At 44.1% G+C, this 19,398-nt stretch overlaps 1 protein-coding gene and 1 non-coding gene across 7 annotated transcripts in view; both read left to right on the top strand.

Annotated features, from left to right (window-relative positions):
- Nucleotides 1–7,048: 7,048 nt before the first annotated feature.
- Nucleotides 7,049–19,398, top strand: part of ALDH3A2 (aldehyde dehydrogenase 3 family member A2) — a 28,280-nt gene continuing 15,930 nt past the window's right edge. For 3 of the 6 annotated variants that reach the window (XM_026448167.2, XM_026448169.2, XM_026448168.2), the window contains exons 1-7: nucleotides 7,060–7,187; nucleotides 7,228–7,474; nucleotides 9,874–10,105; nucleotides 10,875–10,960; nucleotides 13,173–13,381; nucleotides 14,872–14,989; nucleotides 18,253–18,394. In XM_026448167.2, coding sequence (XP_026303952.1) covers nucleotides 7,322–7,474; nucleotides 9,874–10,105; nucleotides 10,875–10,960; nucleotides 13,173–13,381; nucleotides 14,872–14,989; nucleotides 18,253–18,394 — 940 coding nt within the window. In that variant the 5' untranslated portion in view covers nucleotides 7,060–7,187; nucleotides 7,228–7,321. Of the gene's footprint in view, nucleotides 7,188–7,227; nucleotides 7,475–9,873; nucleotides 10,106–10,874; nucleotides 10,961–13,172; nucleotides 13,382–14,871; nucleotides 14,990–18,252; nucleotides 18,395–19,398 lie in introns of those variants that run through there. The other 3 variants (XM_023195678.2, XM_023195679.2, XM_031934233.1) reach the window with 3 other exon arrangements.
- On the top strand, nucleotides 19,131–19,221 carry LOC111528839. Its single transcript, XR_002727173.1, has one exon. It is a non-coding gene; the product is annotated as a small nucleolar RNA SNORA31 (small nucleolar RNA).

Below are 19,398 nucleotides of genomic sequence, written 5' to 3'. Positions count from 1 at the left end.
TGGGGAATATAAATTGGTATAAACACGCTGAAAAATATTTTACCATTTTAACATTTTTAAGTGAACAATTCAGTGGTATTAAGTACATTCACAATGTTGTGCAATCATCGCCAGTATTTACCTCCAGAACTTTTTCATCATTCCAAATGGAAACTCTGTCCCCATCAAGCAGTAGCTCCGTTACCGTAACCGCTTCCCTTGCCCCCTGCCCCAGCCCTGAGTAACCACTGTTCTACTTTTTGTTTCTATGAATTTGACTACTCTAAGTATACCATGTAAGTGGAATCATTTGTCTCCTTTTCATTTTTTGTAATTTTGTCAAACTGCTCTTTTTGTATCTCTTACCTTTTGTTCTCATGTGACTTTCATCTCTATCAAGGTGTGCTTTTCTCTCCTCTTTCCTTCCTGAGTTTCGAGTTTGCCCTCTCCTATTTTCTTATAATCTATTATTTAATCCCCCACAGCCTTCCTTTGGGCTAACTCTTCCGCTCCCGCCCCCAAAGACCATGTTTCAGTGTCTTACTAGATTGTGAGAATTACACATCAGAATGCTTCATCTTTTGTAAAGGTATCTCCTTTTTCCTTAGAGTTACATGCACGTGTGCGTGTGTGTAGTGTCTATGGACCTGTGTTTGTTCTTTTCTATTACTGATCTGTGAACACAAGCATTTATATTGGCATTTGCTGAAGAAGAGTGTGTTGAAAGTTAGGAAAGGTATCCAAGGCAGTCTGAGGCTTCAATTCAGGTCTGCTATCTTAAACACCTTTCATAAAATCTGCTATTCCCAGCTATGGAAATATGTGCAAATAGTCAATACACATGAAAAGGTGCCCACCATGATTAGTCACTAGGGAAATGCAAGTCAACATCACCAGGAGTTATCACTACAAGCTGGGTGCAGTGGCTCACACCTGTAACCCCAGCACTTTGGGAGGCCGAGGCCGGTGGATCTCTTGAGCTCAGGAGTTCGAGATTAGCCTGGGCAACATGGCAAAACCCTGTCTCTACTAAAAATATAAAAATTAGCCAGGCATGGTGGCATGCATCTGTAATGCGAACAACTAGGGAGGTTAAAGTGAGAGTATCCCTTGAGCCCAGGAAGCAGAGGTTGCTGTGAGCTGAGATTATACCACTGCACTCCTTTTTTTTTGTGACTCTGTCAAAAAAAAAAAAAAAAAAAAAAAAAATCACTATGCATCCACCAGAATGGGTAATTTTTTAAAAATCAAGTTTTAGAAAGGAGCTGCTAGACTGTGTCACACATCACTGGTGGGGAATATAAATTGGTATAAACACGCTGAAAAATTATTTGGCCTCTGAAGTTACACATGTATTTACTTTCACCCAGAAATTCTGTAGTGGTGACTGGGTAGGGGCCTAAGAGGAATGCTGGTAATGTTCTGGGTCGTAGACACAGGTAGGTAAACTCTGTAATAATTTACTGTAGGCACTGTTTTGTATTTATGTAGTATCCAATGAAAATGTAATGAAATTTGGGCCAGAAGGCAGAAAGAACTCCTGGGTACACACTCATTACCTTAGTCCTCCTGAGGTTTAAATAATTAACAGTGTCTGTTTCATCCTTGCCTTTAAGAAAACTCTCTATGCTGACAATTGAGGAGATCAAAGATCTAAAGGTTGTGGTGGAGAAGGGTCATGGGGTAGATAACCCACAATAAAAACAAAAACAAAAACTTGTTTTTTTTAGCTGAAAAAGGAGGATGGAAAAGTATAGTGGGCAGGCATACTAAAATCATTACAGTCTACTGCGTTCCTGAAAGGAGTGGTCTGTGAGGACTCACTCCTTACCCCTATATCCCACTGTGGTGATTTCATTACCCATAGCTACTTAAATCAATGGTGTATTATATTCAAAAGCTGAAGGGAGAATGTTTCAGCTTGGGAGTGTAGTAAAAGAATTCCCAGTCCTCTCTTTGGTTCCATAAATGTCTCACCTTGTTCTGTTAAAGCACTTGGATGTGATTTTTAAATATGCCCAACAAAATGCCATCAGTTGATTTTTCTAACTAATAAAGAAAATGTTCAAGAGTTGGTAGAAACTCTTGGTGATTATGCCATTAAAATCAGAGTACCTCGTTTGTAAGAAATCCTCGGCCGGGCATAGTGGCTCATTCCTGCAATCCCAGCACTTTGGGAGGCTGAGGTGGTGGATCATGAGATCAGGAGTTTGAGACCAGCCTGACCAAAATGGTGAAACCTCTTCTCTACTGAAAATACAAAAGTTAGCTGGGCATGGTGGCAGGCGCCTGTAATCCAGCTACTCAGGAGCTTGAGGCAGGAGAATCGCTTGAACCCAGGAGGCGCAGTGAGCTGAGATTGCGCCACTGCACTCCAGCCTGGGTGACAGAGTGAGACAAAGAGAAGAGAAGAGGGGAGGGGAAGGGAGGGGAGGGGAAGGGAGGGGAGGGGAGGGGAGAGGAGAGGAGAGAAGGTAAGAGAAGAGAAGGGAATAAATCCTCACATCTTATCCTCAGCAAAAGCAGCAGTTCTTCGCTACTCAGTGATTAATTTGCCCTAGGTAAAGCCGATTCCTGTTCTAATGCCACACTGGAATTCTGTTCATTATTTACATTTTTTTTTTTTTTTTTTGAGATGGAATGTCACTATTTTTGCCCAGGCTGGAGTGCAATGGTGCGATCTTGGCTCACCGCAACCTCCGCCTCCCAGCTTCAAGCGATTCTCCTGCCTCAGCCTCCCGAGTAGTTGGGACTACAGGTATGCGCCACCACCCCGGCTAATTTTGTATTTTTAGTAGAGATGGGGTTTCTCCATATTGGTCAGGCTGGTCTTGAACTCCCGACCTCAGGTGATCCACCTGCCTCGGCCTCCCAAAGTCCTAGGATTACAGGCGTGAGCCACCGCGCCCAGCCCATTATTTACATTTTTTAAAAAATGGAAGCATGATTCATAGCTCAATTTACCTAGTTCCTTACACAATATTTATTATCTCAGCATTTAGAACTGGTTACTCTTTCAGATCAGATAAACAAAGATTATGGGGTACACTCTGTGGCAGACTTTGAGCTGATTTAAACATTGCTGCTACACGGTTCTAGATACTGATATTGGTTGGCTGGCTTCCTATGCACAAGCACTCCTCAGTTACTTACATAATTGAATTAAACACTTTGTATATGTTGGAGGCTACTGTTTTTCTTTGTTATGTAAGCCTGTTTGCCTTCTCATCTACTGTCTCCCAACTTTAACCATGGTATTTCCAGATGGGCTGGATTTTTTTGTATTTGTCCAAAGCAGGCAAGTGAGAAGTAGAGGTGAAGAGTTTGATGGTCTTGCTAATTTCCTTGCTTTATCATGAATCTCCTTAAGCTTCAAGTTACAGGTTGTTGAGAAAGCCGCAAAAGTAGACAGTGCCAAGACACTAAGACTAGAGTATGTGAGAGTGTAGCATTCATTCATTCATTCAATAAATACTTACTGAGCACCTACTGTGGGCCAGATTCTATTCAAGGTACTAACATTACAATGAACATGAACAACAAAGACCCTGACTTTATAAGACATTCCAGTGAGGTAGACACATTAAAAACAACAAACAGATACATTTATATTAAGAAAAATAAAACAGGGTCAGGGACAGAAAGTAGCAGAGACTGATATTTTAGACATGGTCGTCAGGGAAGGCTTCTTTAGGGAGGTAATATTGAAGCAGAAATTGAATTACGTGAGAATGATAGCTGGACACTACAGGCAAAGGAAACAACGCAAAAGCCCTGGGCTGGGAACGCGTTTAGAGTGCTCAGTAGTGTACAGCAAGGGAGCCACTCTGGCTGGAACTAAGTGGGAGAATCCTACAAAAAGAGGTTGAAGATGTAGTCAGGGGCCAGGGCATTTAGGGCTTGTAGAATATGTATAGAAAATTCACGTTCTGAATTTCATTCTAAACATGAGAGGAAGCTGTTGGAAAGTTTTAAGCAGTGAATTAACATGATCAGGGTACATTCGGACACCAACGGCTAGATGGAAAACAGCCTACAGCAAAGTGTTATCAGAGTCCAGTCATGAAAGAGAAACTAGTTAATTCATGTAGAGGGAATTTTAAGAGTAATAGATGTCAAAAAGAATAATGGGGTGACATTATAGATTAAAAAAAAAAAAAGCAGCTAAAAATACCCTTAGCTGGAACCCATGGAACTGCACCAGCTACTGTGCCATTTGGAGACACTATCACTTTCATTCTCTGTCTACTAGAGAGGTGTCACCTTGACCATGGAAGGAATTCCTAAAGAATAATCCCTCCTCCACTTTCACTATAGAAATGGGCAGCAACTGCCACACGATTGAATCCAGAAGCAGTAAGTTACTCTCTATCGCCTGCCTTCTGATTTCCTTATAGTGCCCCCTACTGGCAGAAGGCAGCTGGCATGACAGCCTGGGAAATGGGGTTCACGCACTCTAGGCCCCCGCATTAGAGTATAAAAGGGCAAGTGTAGAACTGAAAAATAACCTCTAGAGTCAAGAGTAGAAGCAGGGGGCCGGCGAGGTGGCTCACATCTGTAATTCCAGCACTTCGGGAGACTGAGGGAGGCGGATCGCTTGAGCCCAGGAGTCGGAGACCAGCCTGGCCAACATAGCAAGTCCCCATCTCTACAAAAAATACAAAAAAATTTAGCCAGGCGTGGTGGCACATACCTGTAGTCCCGACTACTTGGGAGGCTGAGGTGGGAGGATCACTTGAGCCTGGGAGTTGGAGGCTGCAGTGAGTCATGATCATGGCCACTGCACTCCAGCCTGGGTGACAAGAGTGACACCTTGTCTCAAAAAAAAAAAAAAAAAAAACCCAAAAGGGTAGAAGCAGGGAAACCACCAGGATGCCCGGCCTGTTTTTTTCTTTTTCATTTTTTCCCCTCATCTGTGGTAATTTAGCCAATTCAAAGGCCTTATTCTCCATAATTTCAACTTTCCTTCAGATTTGACCAAGTCAGGTAGAGCTGGTCAAGTCCAATGGGAAAAAGAACAAAACGACAACAGAAACAAAGAAACTGTTAAGCAAAATAAACGATCGCACAATTTGTATTATTGAGTGCTCTAATGGTAAGGAGAAATTAAGACCAGTTGGTTGTTAATGTTAACTTTAGTCACTAAGGTGAGTTTCCAAGACCAAACTCCAATTCAGGTCCTTACCTAGGAACAGGGCCCAGGCTCAAGACTGCTGTTTACCATTTTAGAAGGAGGAAAAAAACTCAGACTCACCTTCCCTGCTGGAAGCCAGATGAAATTCCAGAAATGAGTTGCCTGCTCTCCATCTTCCTGGAAGCAGGAAAACTCGCCTTCCTTGTTGGGAGTTAAGTAAAACTGCAGAAAAGAGGTGTACAGCAAAACAAACCTTATATCTCAACTAAATTTTGGGAGACCAGGGATTCTCTGGAGTGTGGAGCTCCCAGATCTCAGCAAATTGTCCTGTTCGAGTAATAAAAATAGCCCAAGCTGGTACCAAGCATTGATAGATTTGTCAAAGGTCAGGGCTACCTCCACTCAGAGTCACTTCCTTTGGCTGCCAGTTTGTAAACCAAAACCAGCTCTCAATCAGTTTGGAAGTTTATTTTGCCAAGGTAAAGGACATGCTTGGGAGGGAGGTCTATGCCTTTATCTAAATATGATTTTGAGGGCTTCAATATTTAAAAGGGAGGAGCGGGCTGGAGGGGAAAGGAGGAGAACATGGTCATTACTGAATCCACACATTGCACAAATAGAAAAAGGAACAGGCAGGGGAATAGTCAATTATGTATTTGCCTCCAGCTCTGTGAATCAGCACTTCACTAAGATAAGGTGAGGACAGGGCAGCTACCTGTGGGGACATTTAACCTTTTATCTGTAGCTATCTGCTTTGGAACATACAGAAAGGCAGTTTCTTGCATGACTCAGCTTTCTGCTTAATTTTTTCCTTCTGGCATAGTGAATTGGGCTCCCAGGGTTTTTGTTGTTTTGTGTGTAAGTGGGGGGTTCATTTGGGCCAGGGCCCGGAGTTATTTTCTTTTCACAAATATACCCTCTGGAGTTCAGAGGAAAGGCTGGGATTACAGCCTTCTGTGAGCACCATCCATGGGATTACACCAGGAAGTGGCTGTGAAAAGATAAGAAGACCTCGTACTAAGCCCTGGGCACCTGAACACCTAAGAGGTCAGGAAGGGGAGAAAAATCCAGCAAAGGAAAACCCAGAGGACCCGGCCAGTGAGCTAAATAGAAAAGTGCAGAAGAGTGCAGGGAAATGGTAAAGAAAAGAAAGCTTTCCACAAGACAGGACCGATCAGCTGTGCCAACTGCTGCTGAGTAGTGACGAGAGCTGAAGTCTGTCGCCCGAAAGGCAGTAAGGCGGGAGGGGGAAACCTGAGGGCAGCGGGTTCTCTCTTGGGAGCGGGAACATGGAAGGGTGTGCCGCGGGACAAATGCAGCCTGGGGAGAAGCTCTGAGTAACGGACGTGCGAGGATGATGCTTGTGCACGAAGGAAATGACCACTGTCCCGGCTCCGCGGGAGATGAACCCGGGCTTCCCGCCCTCAGGGACTAGCTCTCCAGGGAACCCGGACGGTCAGTGCCGGTCAAGTCGAGGCAGCTCCTCGCTGAAGGAAGGAGCACAGGACAGGGAAGCAGAAAAGGGAGCGCTAGGCCTCCAACTCCGTCCATCTGGCCACGTTTGAAGAGCCACGAAATGGAGGAGGGAACCCCTCTGAGAGTGCCGGAGCGGAGACGGCTTTCCGTTGCAGTCCGGACGCTTTTGGCCGGGCGCCCACTGCCAGCGGCGCGCCCTCCGCCTGTTCCTCCAGGATTCCTCTTCGCCCTTTCTGGGGCCGCCCCGGGGCGCTCTCAGCAGGATGGCCAACACCTTCCCTCCATCCCTACACCCCCCCGCTCCCGGGCCCGTGGCCGCGCTCCGCTCCCGCACTGCGCACTCAACGCCCCACATCCTAGCTGGCTGCCAGAATCCGGTGGAGGGCTGGGGCTCGCGTGGGCGAGGCCGGCGTCCGGCCGGCGGCTGTCACGTGGGCCTCCCGGGCCAATAGGCGCAAGGTTTTGGGTCAAGCTCAGTCAGCCCCAACTGGGTCTGGCAGTGGGACTAGGCGGGCCCGCAGGCCGCGGCTGAGCGAGCGAGCCCTGGGCGAGTGAGTTGTGGCTGCGGGTCGGCGGTGGAGACAACCCCCGGAGGGAGGCGGAGGGAGGCGGAGGGAGGCGGAGGGAGGCGGAGGGAGGCGGAGGGAGGCGAGGCAAGGCCCGCACCTGCCTGCATCCCGCCTCCCACGCCCCAGCGCCCTCCGACCGTGCAGTTCTCTGCAGGACCAGGCCATGGAGCGCGAAGTACAGCGGGTCCGCCAGGCATTCCTGTCCGGACGGTCGCGATCCCTGCGGTTTCGGCTGCAGCAGCTGGAGGCCCTGCGGAGGATGGTGCAGGAGCGCGAGAAGGACATCCTGGCGGCCATCGCCGCCGACCTGTGCAAGGTACGCATGCGTGCGGCGGGGCGCGGGGAAGCTGGCCCCAGCCGCGCACTTGCGGGCCGGAGCTTCTGCTGGGTTTTGTTTTTGCTTTTACATTTCGGATTACTCCAGCGCTGGGAGTATGATCTCCAGCAATACAGATAAAGCCAAAGTTCCCTCTGACTTTCCCTGCCCTCTAGCACTCTATTGTTGTCCATTTTTCTGTTACATTTGTGATTCTTTTCCTTATGATGTGTAGGAACTCTTTGTATATTCTGGATTTCAGTAATTTGTCAGTTTACCGTATTGTAGATACTTTCTTTGGGTTTCTTTCTTTCTTTCTTTTAAAGCCAGTAAAATTTAGCAGTGGGAGAGTTGTATACCAACTTTAGTGACAGTAATATTAATAAGTTCTGAATAATCCATTACCCTCAGACCAGCCTCTGGGTCTATTTCTTGCCTTTTAGCTTTGTTTATGGTTCCTTTTGTAGACAGAGTTTTGTTTTTAAGTTATAGTTGCACTCAAATTTTTCTTCATAACTTTGTGTGTTATTAGGTCAGTTCTACTCAAATTTTAATGCACTAACAGACACCTGGGGATCTTGTTAAAATGCAAATTATTGTTCAGTACATCAGGGGTGGGATCTGAGATTCCAAGTTTCTAACAAGGTCCCCAGTGATATCATATGCCTCTTTTGGATACACGCTTTGTGTAGCAAAGTTTTTATTGGTTTGATTTGTGTGTGTGTGTGTGTGTTTGTATGTTTGCTTGTTGTTTTGTTTTGCTTTTAAGACAGAGTCTCACTGTGTCTCCCAGGTGGGAGTGCAAGTGCAGTAGTGTGATCTCAGCTCACTGCAACCTCCACCTCTCAGGTTCAAGCGATTCTCTTGCCTCAGCCTCCTCAGTAGCTGGGATTACAGCGTGTGCTACCATGCCCGGCTAATTTTTGTATTTTTAGTAGAGATGGAATTTCACCATGTTGACCAAGCTGGTCCTGAACTCTTGGCCTCAAGTGATCCACCTGCCTGGGCCTGCCAAAGTGCTGGGATTACAGGTGTGAGCCACCCCCTCCCCGGCCTGTGGTAGCAAAGTTTTAAGTAATGTTTTAGGGTGTTTAAGCATATTCCTCTATGTTTTCTGATAATAGTTACTTTGTTTTTTTTTTTTTTTTTTAAAGAGACGAGGTCTCCCTTTATTACCCGGGCTGAAGTGCAGTGACTCAATCATAACTCACTGCAGCCTCCAGCTCCTAGGCTCAAGCAGTCCTCCTGCCCCAACCTCCCAGATACTAGGACTACAGGCACGAGGCCGTCATCTTGTTTTTACTTTTTATCTGCATTACATGTGTAGCAAAGCTTTACTCTGGGTTTGTGATTTTTCCCTTCCCCACAATCCCCTCAATCAAAGATTATTTTAATAAGTCATTAACAGTAGTAGTACTAGTAGCAACTATAAAATTTAGAGTACTTTTGGTGGAAAGGGGCTGTGACATTAAATAAACAAGATGGGATAATTAAGATTCCAAAAAGACGGTGTCATTTAATCATTCTTGAAGAACTAAATGTTTATGTGAGTATGTGTATATATAGGATGACTCAAGAAATATAATAAGTTCCCTGTCCCCAAGAGTTTTAAACTTGGTTGGGAAACAGAGCATACACAGATAAAATGTGAGTAATAGTTATAAACCAGTGCATTAAGGGTGAAATATTAAGATGCAGATCAACAGCATAATTACTGTGATATAGAAAGTATGATCAGAGCAGACCTTTGTTCCTCAAGGAAATCTTCCTGTAAGAGGTAATATTTAAGCCTGGCTTTTATTTATTTATTTATTTATTTTTGAGATGGAGTCTCGCTCTGTCGCCCAGGCTGGAGTGCAGTGGCCGAATCTCAGCTCACTGCAAGCTCCGCCTCCTGGGTTTACGCCATTCTCCTGCCTCAGCCTCCTGAGTAGCTGGGACTACAGGTGCCCACCACCACACCCGGCTAGTTTTTTGTATTTTTTTAGTAGAGACAGGGTTTCACCATGTTAGCCAGGATGGTCTCGATCTCCTGACCTTGTGATCCGCCCATCTTGGCCTCCCACAGTGCTAGGATTATAGGCTTGAGCCACCGCGCCCAGCCTAAGCCTGGCTTTTAAAGGGTGTGGATTAGTAAAGAAGGATTTACTAGTGGGACTACTACTACTACTAGTGTTACTACTCCCTGAAATAATCTTTGATTTTTTTTAATATATTAGAGAATTAGCAAGCCCTTATCAAGGGCGTGAAGGGTGCAAAAGGAGTCTGAATGGCAAACCAGCTAGTCTGATAATGCCAGTTGTTGTCACTGCAGGTGTACCTGGCTTGAGTGTTTTGACACTCAGGGCCAAGTGTATCATACTTACTCTGCAGGATTAACTGTGATTCTCTTATAACAGAGTGAATTCAATGCGTACAGTCAGGAAGTCATTACTGTCCTTGGGGAAATTGATTTTATGCTTGAGAATCTTCCTGAATGGGTTACTGCTAAACCAGTTAAGAAGAACCTGCTCACCATGTTGGATGAGGCCTATATTCAGCCACAGCCTCTGGGAGTGGTGCTGATAATCGGAGCTTGGAACTACCCCTTTGTTCTCACCATTCAGCCACTGATAGGAGCCATCGCTGCAGGTCTGGTGCCAGCTTATGTCTATATACCTTTTTAGGGAGGCTTATTTTCTCATATTCATTGTAAATTAAGGATAGTGGCTAATTAAATGCATTTACTTTGGTAATTTTCCTTTGTTTACACCACCAGTGTACTGAGAATTCATTCATATCATACATATTTTTAAATGGGCTGCTGAGGAGATTTGTGTGGCTGTGTTTTGAAGCACGTGGAGAATGAACCTGTGGAAGTATAAAGGTGTCTGAGTCAATAGGCCCAGGAGTTTGGACTCAGGCATCCATATTCTAATATGGTTTTAGTTGCTGGCTCTGGCTTTGGATGAACCATTTGATTCTGTCTGACCAGTTTCTTCATTCAAATAAAGGCTATGAGAGTAATGCTAGCTTGGGTATGTAGCAAATGCCAGGAGATTAATTTCTCACTTTGCAGGATCCAGATAGAGAGCTGTATGTTGAAATCGCTCATTTGCCCAATAATTCCCGGGCAGAGAGGACAATCTAGGGGCAGAAGTGGGAGAAAAGTGATAGAAAGTTGGAGGAGTGGGAAAGGCTGATGGAACCCATTGACAGTGACCTGAAGATGATGACAGCTAAGGAGTTAGCCTTTGAAGAGAAAGTGAGGTGAGCTCTTATGCTCATTATGAGGATGTGCAGCATTGAGAGCTGCAGAAATAATTGGGAGTACCTAGCCTGTACTTCCCACTGAACGCCATTTTGGTAGCTATTACAGTTAAGCATTAGATGATACTGTTCTACTTTTTACTTTGTTTAGGAAATGCTGTGATTATCAAGCCTTCTGAACTGAGTGAAAATACAGCCAAGATCGTGGCTAAGCTTCTCCCTCAGTATTTAGACCAGGTAAGAATTTCTTGACCCAACTTCAACATACGTGTTTACTGTGGAAAACACACATTTGATTTTCTTGCTATTGCATGTTATTGCTGGCCGGGACCCCATTGCAGTTTCTTTAAGCCTTCAGCAATTGGCTTAGTAAAAGGAGTTCAGTTCCAAAGTACATTGTGGAGTCACCCGGCTGTAGAGGTTACACAATATATGTAGTCCCATGACTTCATGGGTATGTACTCCTGCTGTTCATAGATTCTGTCTGTTTGGCATTTTGGAATAATCTTTATTTGAGCTAACGTGATTTTAGGTGTTTTCATTTAATGGATTATTTAGTGAGGGACTGGTACTGTGCTGGGTGCTAACATATTTCTGTTACTAATAATTTATTTTGTTCTAACAAAATGTGCTTTTATATGATTATGTAAGAGTTCTCTTTTTTGTTGTTTTTTGAGATGGAATCTTGCTCTCTCACCCAGGCTGTAGTGCTGTGGTGGGATCTCGGCTCACTGCAACCTCCGCCTCCTGGGTCCAAGTGATTCTCCTGCCTCAGCCTCCCAAGTAGCTGGGATTACAGACATGTGCCACCACGCCCAGCTAGTTTTTGTATTTTTGGTAGAGATGGGGTTTCACCATGTTGGCCAGGCTGGTCTTGAGCTCCTGACCTCAGGTGATCCGTCCACCTTGGCCTCCCAAACTGCTGGGATTATAGGTGTGAGCCACTGCACCCAGCCTATAAGAGTACTTCTGCTTTCAAAAAAGACACGTCTGTGGCATGAAAACATGCCACACACACAAAAAAAGTGCCCTCCTGATCTAGAGGACGTATCCTCACACTGACTTAACATGCTGGCATTTAAGAATTTCAAGAACTGAATAAAGAAAATGATCTGCTCAACTGCGGGGTAGTTCATCTGTCTGAGTCAGAGGTTCTTATGCCCTCCTGGGGAGGAAGTTAATGATGCCACGAAGAAATTGGCACTGCTGAGTTCTACATGAGTTACTGCAGAGAGGAGTCTTCATTTAGCTTTCGTCGAAAGACAGCTTAAAAATATCTTAACCTGTATTCTGTACATCAACTTGTAATGGCTTGAGGCCAGTTCTGGTTCTTGGAATGATATTGTTCTCTTTGTTAGAACCATTTTGTTCTAATAGCTGTAATGATCCAATCAAGAAAAATGAAATAGAAGACAGTGAGATGTCAAGGATTGAATAGGACTTAGAACCAGAAGATAGAGGTTGAAGGTACTGCTTTGCCCCTGACCAGGGGTAAATTATTCAATAACTGACTGTCCGGATGAGGAGGATAATAATGCCCTACCAGCTTCAGTTACCGTGTTAGGGGATTAATAATATATGCTATATACGTTAAGTCATAGAAAAGTTAAAGCTTGAAAAGTTTGTTGGGCAGCTGAACTATGAAGTGAATGTAACTAATTCGCCTTCAGAACAGGAGATCAAGTGGAAACATGAGATCCACAAGCCAGCTTTTACATTACACTTCCACCTTGGAGTCTTGAATACCTCTCTGTCTTCCTTGGTTGCCATCTGTTCTCTTACTTTTCATGCTGTCATTGTCTAAGGTGTTATCTCTTAGAACAGCTGGTAATGATAGTACAATGCGTAGATGGGCTCAGTCCACAGAAGCTACGTGAATTCTCCCAGTACCAGATGAGGAAATTGAGGCTCAGAGATGTTCAGTAGCTTGCCTAAAGTCAAATAAGCTAGTGAGTGGCAGAGCCCAGATTCAAACCAGATACACTTCAAAAGCAAGCGCTCTCAGCTACCGTGCCGGGTATACCATTCAGAATAGCATGGGCTGAGCCTACTCTGTTGTGAGACAGAGAACATTCAGACTAAGATGTGCGGCTGGGACCTGTCCTGTGGGAGCCATTCTTCACCAGAGTCACTTCTGCATACACCCACGTCTCATGCATTTTCCCTGGTCAAATTCAACCATTTGTTCTCCTTAGTCTTTGTTGCTGAGCTCATGTAAAAAACCGAGTCTCCAGGTTGGTTCTGTGTGGGTTCATGCTTCCCAGATGCCAGCGGACTGTGTGTTCTCCTCTTGTCCTTGGTCAGCTCCCTCTCCCATCCCTCACAGGGACTGGTCTTGACACTCTCTGGGTTTTACTGAATGTTACATGTTTATGTTGAAGAGATTGCTGATGTTAAGATGTTAGGATAAATTTGGCAGTGCAAGAGTTTGTGTTTCTCTTTCTTTGAGGACCTCTATATTGTTATTAATGGTGGTGTTGAGGAAACCACGGAGCTCCTGAAGCAGCGATTTGACCACGTTTTCTATACGGGAAATACTGCGGTTGGCAAAATTGTCATGGAAGCTGCTGCCAAGCATCTGACCCCTGTGACTCTTGAACTGGGAGGGAAAAGTCCATGTTATATTGATAAAGATTGTGACCTGGACATTGTTTGCAGGTGAGTCTGGCTCTCTGATTTTCTGCGGTTTTCCCAGCACAGTGGAGACTTTTCCTGACAATGTTATTCTTTGCATTTGAACCCCATACCTTATGGCTCCAAGATACATCGTTAAACTTTGGTGGTCGATGTCATCAAGAGTAACAGGAGTCTTTCACTCGCTCTTGGTGCCACCGTCAAAAATGGCGAGCTGTAAGTCCTGACATCGTGTGGTTGTCCTTAGGAATTTTGAAAAAGTTATTTCTGTCCTCAAGATTACAGCTAGATCTAGCAAGAAATGTAATGTTCTTCTGGCCAGTGATCTGTGAAGTATGTAATCCAAAGTATTGTGTGCGCCAAATAAAATCTTTAAATTCCCATTTGAGAGGGGGTATTACGCTAATCTCTTAACTGAGATCCTTTGTGGACAACACGAGTGTTCCTCATTTTTTTTTTTTTTTTTTTGAGACGGAGTCTTGCTCTGTCGACTGGGCTAGAGTGCAGTGGCCGGATCTCAGCTCACTGCAAGCTCCAACTCCCGGGTTTACGCCATTCTCCTCCCTCAGCCTCCGGAGTAGCTGGGACTACAGGCACCCGCCACCTCGCCCGGCTAGTTTTTTTGTATTTTTAGTAGAGATGGGGTTTCACTGTGTTAGCCAGGATGGTCTCGATCTCCTGACCTCGTGATCCGCCCGTCTCGGCCTCTCAAAGTGCTGGGATTACAGGCTTGAGCCACTGCGCCCGGCCGTGTTCCTCATTTTTTAACTGTGAATAACATCTTGCATCTGAAAATCAGAAAATAAGAGATTTCAGGTTCTCTCTGCTAAATCCGGTTTAGCTACTAAGAAGTGCCAAATGATAGAACTGACTCTGCTCTGGGTGGCGTGACTTTCTCTCCCCTTCATGACTCTGTGCCCTGGGTGGCGTGGCTTTCTGTCCCCTTCAGAGATGCCAGGTCAGGGTTCCAGGCTGGCTTCCTAAGTAGAAATCTTGTTGTCAAATCGGACACCCTCAGTGAATGTTCAGGGCGTGAGTTTCTGCCCATGCATGGGAAAGATCTTCCCAAGTGGGGCAGGGCTCCATAAAGAGGAGGGTGGCCTTGAAGTCTGGCTACCATCCTGCTTTATACCTGAACATCTTGCCGGCAAAGCCAAAAGCCACAACCAGGAGAGTCTGTACCGAACTCCTGTCATCCAGGACTTTCCTTTGGCTGGACTGGGAGAGGGGAAAGGACATTGGGAGGCTGTTTCTCCTCTTTTCCTGCTGCAGGCAATGGCATCACTGTTTACCAAGTACTGTTTCCCATGAGCTGGTTTGAGAATTCCCTGCTGTGTAAAATACTCTACCTCATTTGGAAAATACATTCTAAGTTCCAACCAACTGATTTAGAAATGAATTTTTAACTTTTTAATAAAAATTGCCAGATAAATATATGAATCTATTTTAGTTGCAAAACAACACAATGAAAATTTGACTGAATTGTATAGCTGTTCTGGATTTTTTCCCCTCAGACGCATAACCTGGGGAAAATACATGAATTGTGGCCAAACCTGCATTGCACCTGATTATATTCTCTGTGAAGCATCCCTCCAAAGTCAAATCGTGTGGAAGATTAAGGAAACGGTGAAGGTTTGTATTTAAAACATCTGATTCCACTGATTTTAATAAGATAAGGAGTCAAATGAACTATTCGCAGGCAGCATCCCCATTTGTTTCTCCCTTCAGGAAAATTTTAAAAGCATATGTGACTCAATGACCTTACTGACTAATATGAAAATGCTCTGTGTACCTTTCATAGGATATCTGCTGGGAGCAAGGTTGCCTTGGTGTTAAATCTACTTAAGTTGTCTAGTTGATTTAGTTGTGTCATATACTTTTTTTAAAAAAGTTAAATAATTGTGTGTCCATGGTTTTGAGGGAATGTTGCCAACCCTTTAGCTATAGTCAGAGAGACCCTGTGGCATATTGGCCATTGCTGATGAAGGTTATCAGTTTTTGTGTATGTAGAGGGCCTAGGGTGGCCAGTAGTTTGGAGGTGTGACTTAATTAAATAACTACTTACAGTGTACCCTTTGTATAGTTAGAAATCTTTCAGGGTATTTAAAGTAAATATCTGCAGTGAAGGAACCAAGAAGACTGCATGGTAGAGTCCCAAGCCAAGACTTGAAGGAAATGTAGAATTTAGGTTGGTAGAAAGGAATGGGGGCTGGGCATGGTGGCTCATGCCTGTAATCCCAGCACTTTGGGGGGCCGAGGCGGGCAGATCACTTGAGGTCAGAAGTTCAAGACCAGCCTGGCCAATGTGATGAAACTCCGTCTCTACTAAAAGTACAAAAAAAAATTAGCCAGGGGTGGTGGTGCATGTTTGTAATTCCAGCTACTCAGGAGGCTAAGGCACGAGATTCGCTTGAACCCTGACGAGAATTGCTTGAACCCGGGAAGCAAAGGTTGCAGTGAGTCAGGATCATGCCACTGCACTCCTGAGTGACAGAGCAAGATTCTGTCTTAAATAAATAAGTAATTAATTAATTAATTAATTAATAAGAATGGGATGACCAGTGTGACTGAGTTCAGCAGTGGGTGAGTGTCATTAACCCCTCAGATGAAAGAAATTATTGGAGTAGTCACTGTTTACTCGACAGATGTTAATTGGCACTAAAAGGAAGGATCAGAAACACCAAAGAGTAATGCATGTGATCTGAAAATGAAAATTGTTGGCCGGACATGGTGGCTTACGCCTATAATCCCAGCACTTTGGGAGGCCGAGGCAGGTTGATCACTTGAGGTGAGGAGTTGCAGACCAGCTTGGCCAACATGGCAAAATCCATCTCTACTAAAAATACAAAAATTAGCCAGGCATGGTGGCATGCACCTATAATTCTAGCTACTTGGGAGGCTGAGGCACAAGAATTGCTTGAACCCAGGAGGTGGGGGTTGCAGTGAGCCAAGTTCATGCTACCACACTCCAGCCTGGGTAATGGAATGAGATTTTGTCTCAAAAAATTTAAAAAAAAGAAAATAAAAATTGTTGCCGGTTGCAGTGGCTCACTCCTGTAATCTGAGCACTTTGGGAGGCTAAGGCAGGAAGATCACTTGAGCCTAGGAGTTCAAAACCAGCCTGATCAACATAACGAGACCCTGTCTCTACAAAAGAGAAAAAGGTTAGCTGCGCATGGTAGCACATGCCTGTAGTCCCAGCTACTCAGGAGGCTGAAGCCAAAAGGATCACTTGAGCCCAGGAGTTCAAGGCTGCGATGAGCCATTATAGCACTACTGTGCTCCAGCCTGAGTGACAGCGTACGATTCTGTCTCAAAAAAAAAAAAAGGAGAGAAAATTGGCTGGGCACGGTGGCTCACTCCTGTAATCCCAGCACTTTGGAAGGCCGAGGCAGACAGATTGCTTGAGGCCAGGAATTCAAGACCAGCTGGGCAACGTAGCAAAATCTTGTCTCTACAAGAAATACAAAAATTATCCGGGTGTAGTGGCTTGTACCTGTGGTCCCAGCTACTTGGCAGGCTGAGGGAGGAGGATTGCTTGATCCTCCTGGGAGGCAGAGGCTGCAGTGAGCCAAGAGTGTGCCACTGTACTCCAGCCTAGGTGACAGAGTGAGACCCTGTCTCAAAAAAAAAAAAAGAAAAGAAAATTGTGTACCAGGAAGTTCAGGGCAATAGTTTACCATGTGTTCCAGGCAGAGTAACTTTGGGGATGAGGTGCTAGGGCCTTGATATGGGTATTGGACTATCATTTTTAGTGATAGGACTAAATATGGATCCAGATGAGCACATGAAGGAAAAGTTGCCCAGATTCAGGGTACGTGGGAAGAGAGAGTCGTTAAAAGATACTTGTGAGATTGAAAATATTTGGGAATTGGAGAAATGCTTAGTTGAGTGTGGTGATGAATTCAATTTCAAAGGAATAAGGGCCTCTGCCTGCCTTTGAGGCATTTATACTCTTAACACAGTGGTTCTCAAGCTATATATTAGAATCATTAGGGAACCATTTAAAAACAAGTTTGCAAGCCTTACCCTCCAAAGATTCAGCTTGTCTGAGGCCTCCAGGTAATTCTGTGATACACTCAGCACTGAAAACTACTGTTGGTGACTCTGGAGTCAGAGCTCAGGCACATGCATTTTAGCAAGCTGCACCAGGGATTCCGACCACCCAGACTTGAGAATTGCTCTTGGTAGAGGTTGGATGAACAATGTTCATTTTGATTTGAGATTCAATTGAGAACTCTCCCAAGACTTTGAAGTGATGCAGCAATTCAGTAATTTTGTTTTACAAAGTAAATATTGATTGTATGATTATTGAGGTTCTTTTACCTTGGTAATTTCCCAAAGCTGTGTTTTGATCCTTCGAGTAGTTTCACCATCATGTGTAAGTGGTGGAAATACCAGTTCAAAGAAGACCAAAAAACAAAATGGAGCAAAGATTGGCAACTGTTTTCTGTAAAGGGCTAGGTGGCAAATATTTCAGGCTTTGCAGACCTTTGGGTCTCTGCTGTAACTACCGAACTGACTGTAGGGGGAGAGCAGGCGCAGCCAATGTGTGAACACGTAGGCAACCCTGATGCAGAACAAGACTTACCCCAGCCTGCTCCCACTGTCAGCCGCAGGAGGTGAAGGCCCGTGGGTGGACTGTAAGATCCATAAGAACCTTTGGAACTATGGACAGTGATAGATGTCTTCTGTATGTGTGTGCTCTTTATTTTCTAGTCCTCGACCTGCCGAAAAGCTGAAATTTACTACTGTTAAATTACTTGAGGGGTGGGGTGTTAGATTCTGTGAGGGTATAAAACCAGATTGATTTGGGGGCATGGCTGGATTTTGTACTCACTGAAATTGAATTGTGGGTCTTTGTGACATTTATATACTCCTGTTCTTTTAAATAGGAATTTTATGGAGAAAATATAAAAGAGTCTCCTGATTATGAAAGGATCATCAATCTTCGTCATTTTAAGAGGATACTAAGTTTGCTTGAAGGACAAAAGATAGCTTTTGGTGGGGAGACTGATGAGGCCACACGCTACATAGGTAATGGAAATTCTCCTTTCCTATGGGAAGATGGCAGTTTGGCAGTTTTTGCTGACACTACTTATTAACGCTAAATAAACTATTAAATATATAGCATTTAATTGTTGAAGTACTAAATCCTGCTTTCTGGTATACTGTAGCTTTTGTTATAAACTATTTAAAATGTCTATGTGTCTGTGTATTGAATGATGCCACCAGCATTGCTCCAGTTCATATTTACACGTAACTACTTTTTTCTTCATAACAATCCTGAGAAGCAGAATAGAACTTGATGTAATTATCTTTAGTTTGTGGATGGGAAAACAGCACAAAGAAGGAAATAACTTGGTCACTGTTCCACAGTTAACCAGTGACGGTACCATTCCAGAAATAATGTTTTGGTTCATCATGCTTGACCTTATTATTTGTGTACCTTCTTTGTGCTTTTTCTTCTTTGCCTTGAATATATATTACTTTGAATGTTAAGCACATTTTTCTAAAGTAACATATAAGGTGACGGAAAAATTAGACACATTTGGACTTGGCTGGCAAAGAAGCTGCACCACATAGCTTTACTTATCCCCTTTATCAGATAAGATGCTACAAATTACCAAAAAAAAAAAAAAAAAAAAAAAACTTTAAAAAAACAAAATTTAAAAATGAAATAATAAGCAGAAATTGATTTTCTTGTAATTAGCAGTCCCGAGGTTCTGCTGAGCTGTATAATTCAGTGGCTTCATGGTACCATCAAAAAACCCTGATTCTTTGTACTAGGATGCAAAAGAAAACAATCCTTGTGCCTTCTGTCTCTCTTGGTGGCAGCCCAGATCGAATTGGGGAATACATCTGTAGAAAAAAAAAAAAAAAGGACTCTACTTCTTTCACCTCTCTGTTCTCCCATCCTCAGCCTGTCCACATTGCCCATTTCTAGGTTAATGAATGCCAAAAGGAAGGGGTATCCTGATTAGCTTATAGACTAATTAGGACTTTCCCCTGACTTCGAGCTGGGATCATTTTACCTGAGC

This window comes from Piliocolobus tephrosceles, chromosome 16, assembly GCF_002776525.5.
Source record: "Piliocolobus tephrosceles isolate RC106 chromosome 16, ASM277652v3, whole genome shotgun sequence".
NCBI lineage: Eukaryota > Metazoa > Chordata > Mammalia > Primates > Cercopithecidae > Piliocolobus > Piliocolobus tephrosceles.
The sequence above is the reverse complement of the archived record's forward strand: the minus strand, read 5'-3'. Positions and strand labels throughout refer to the sequence as shown.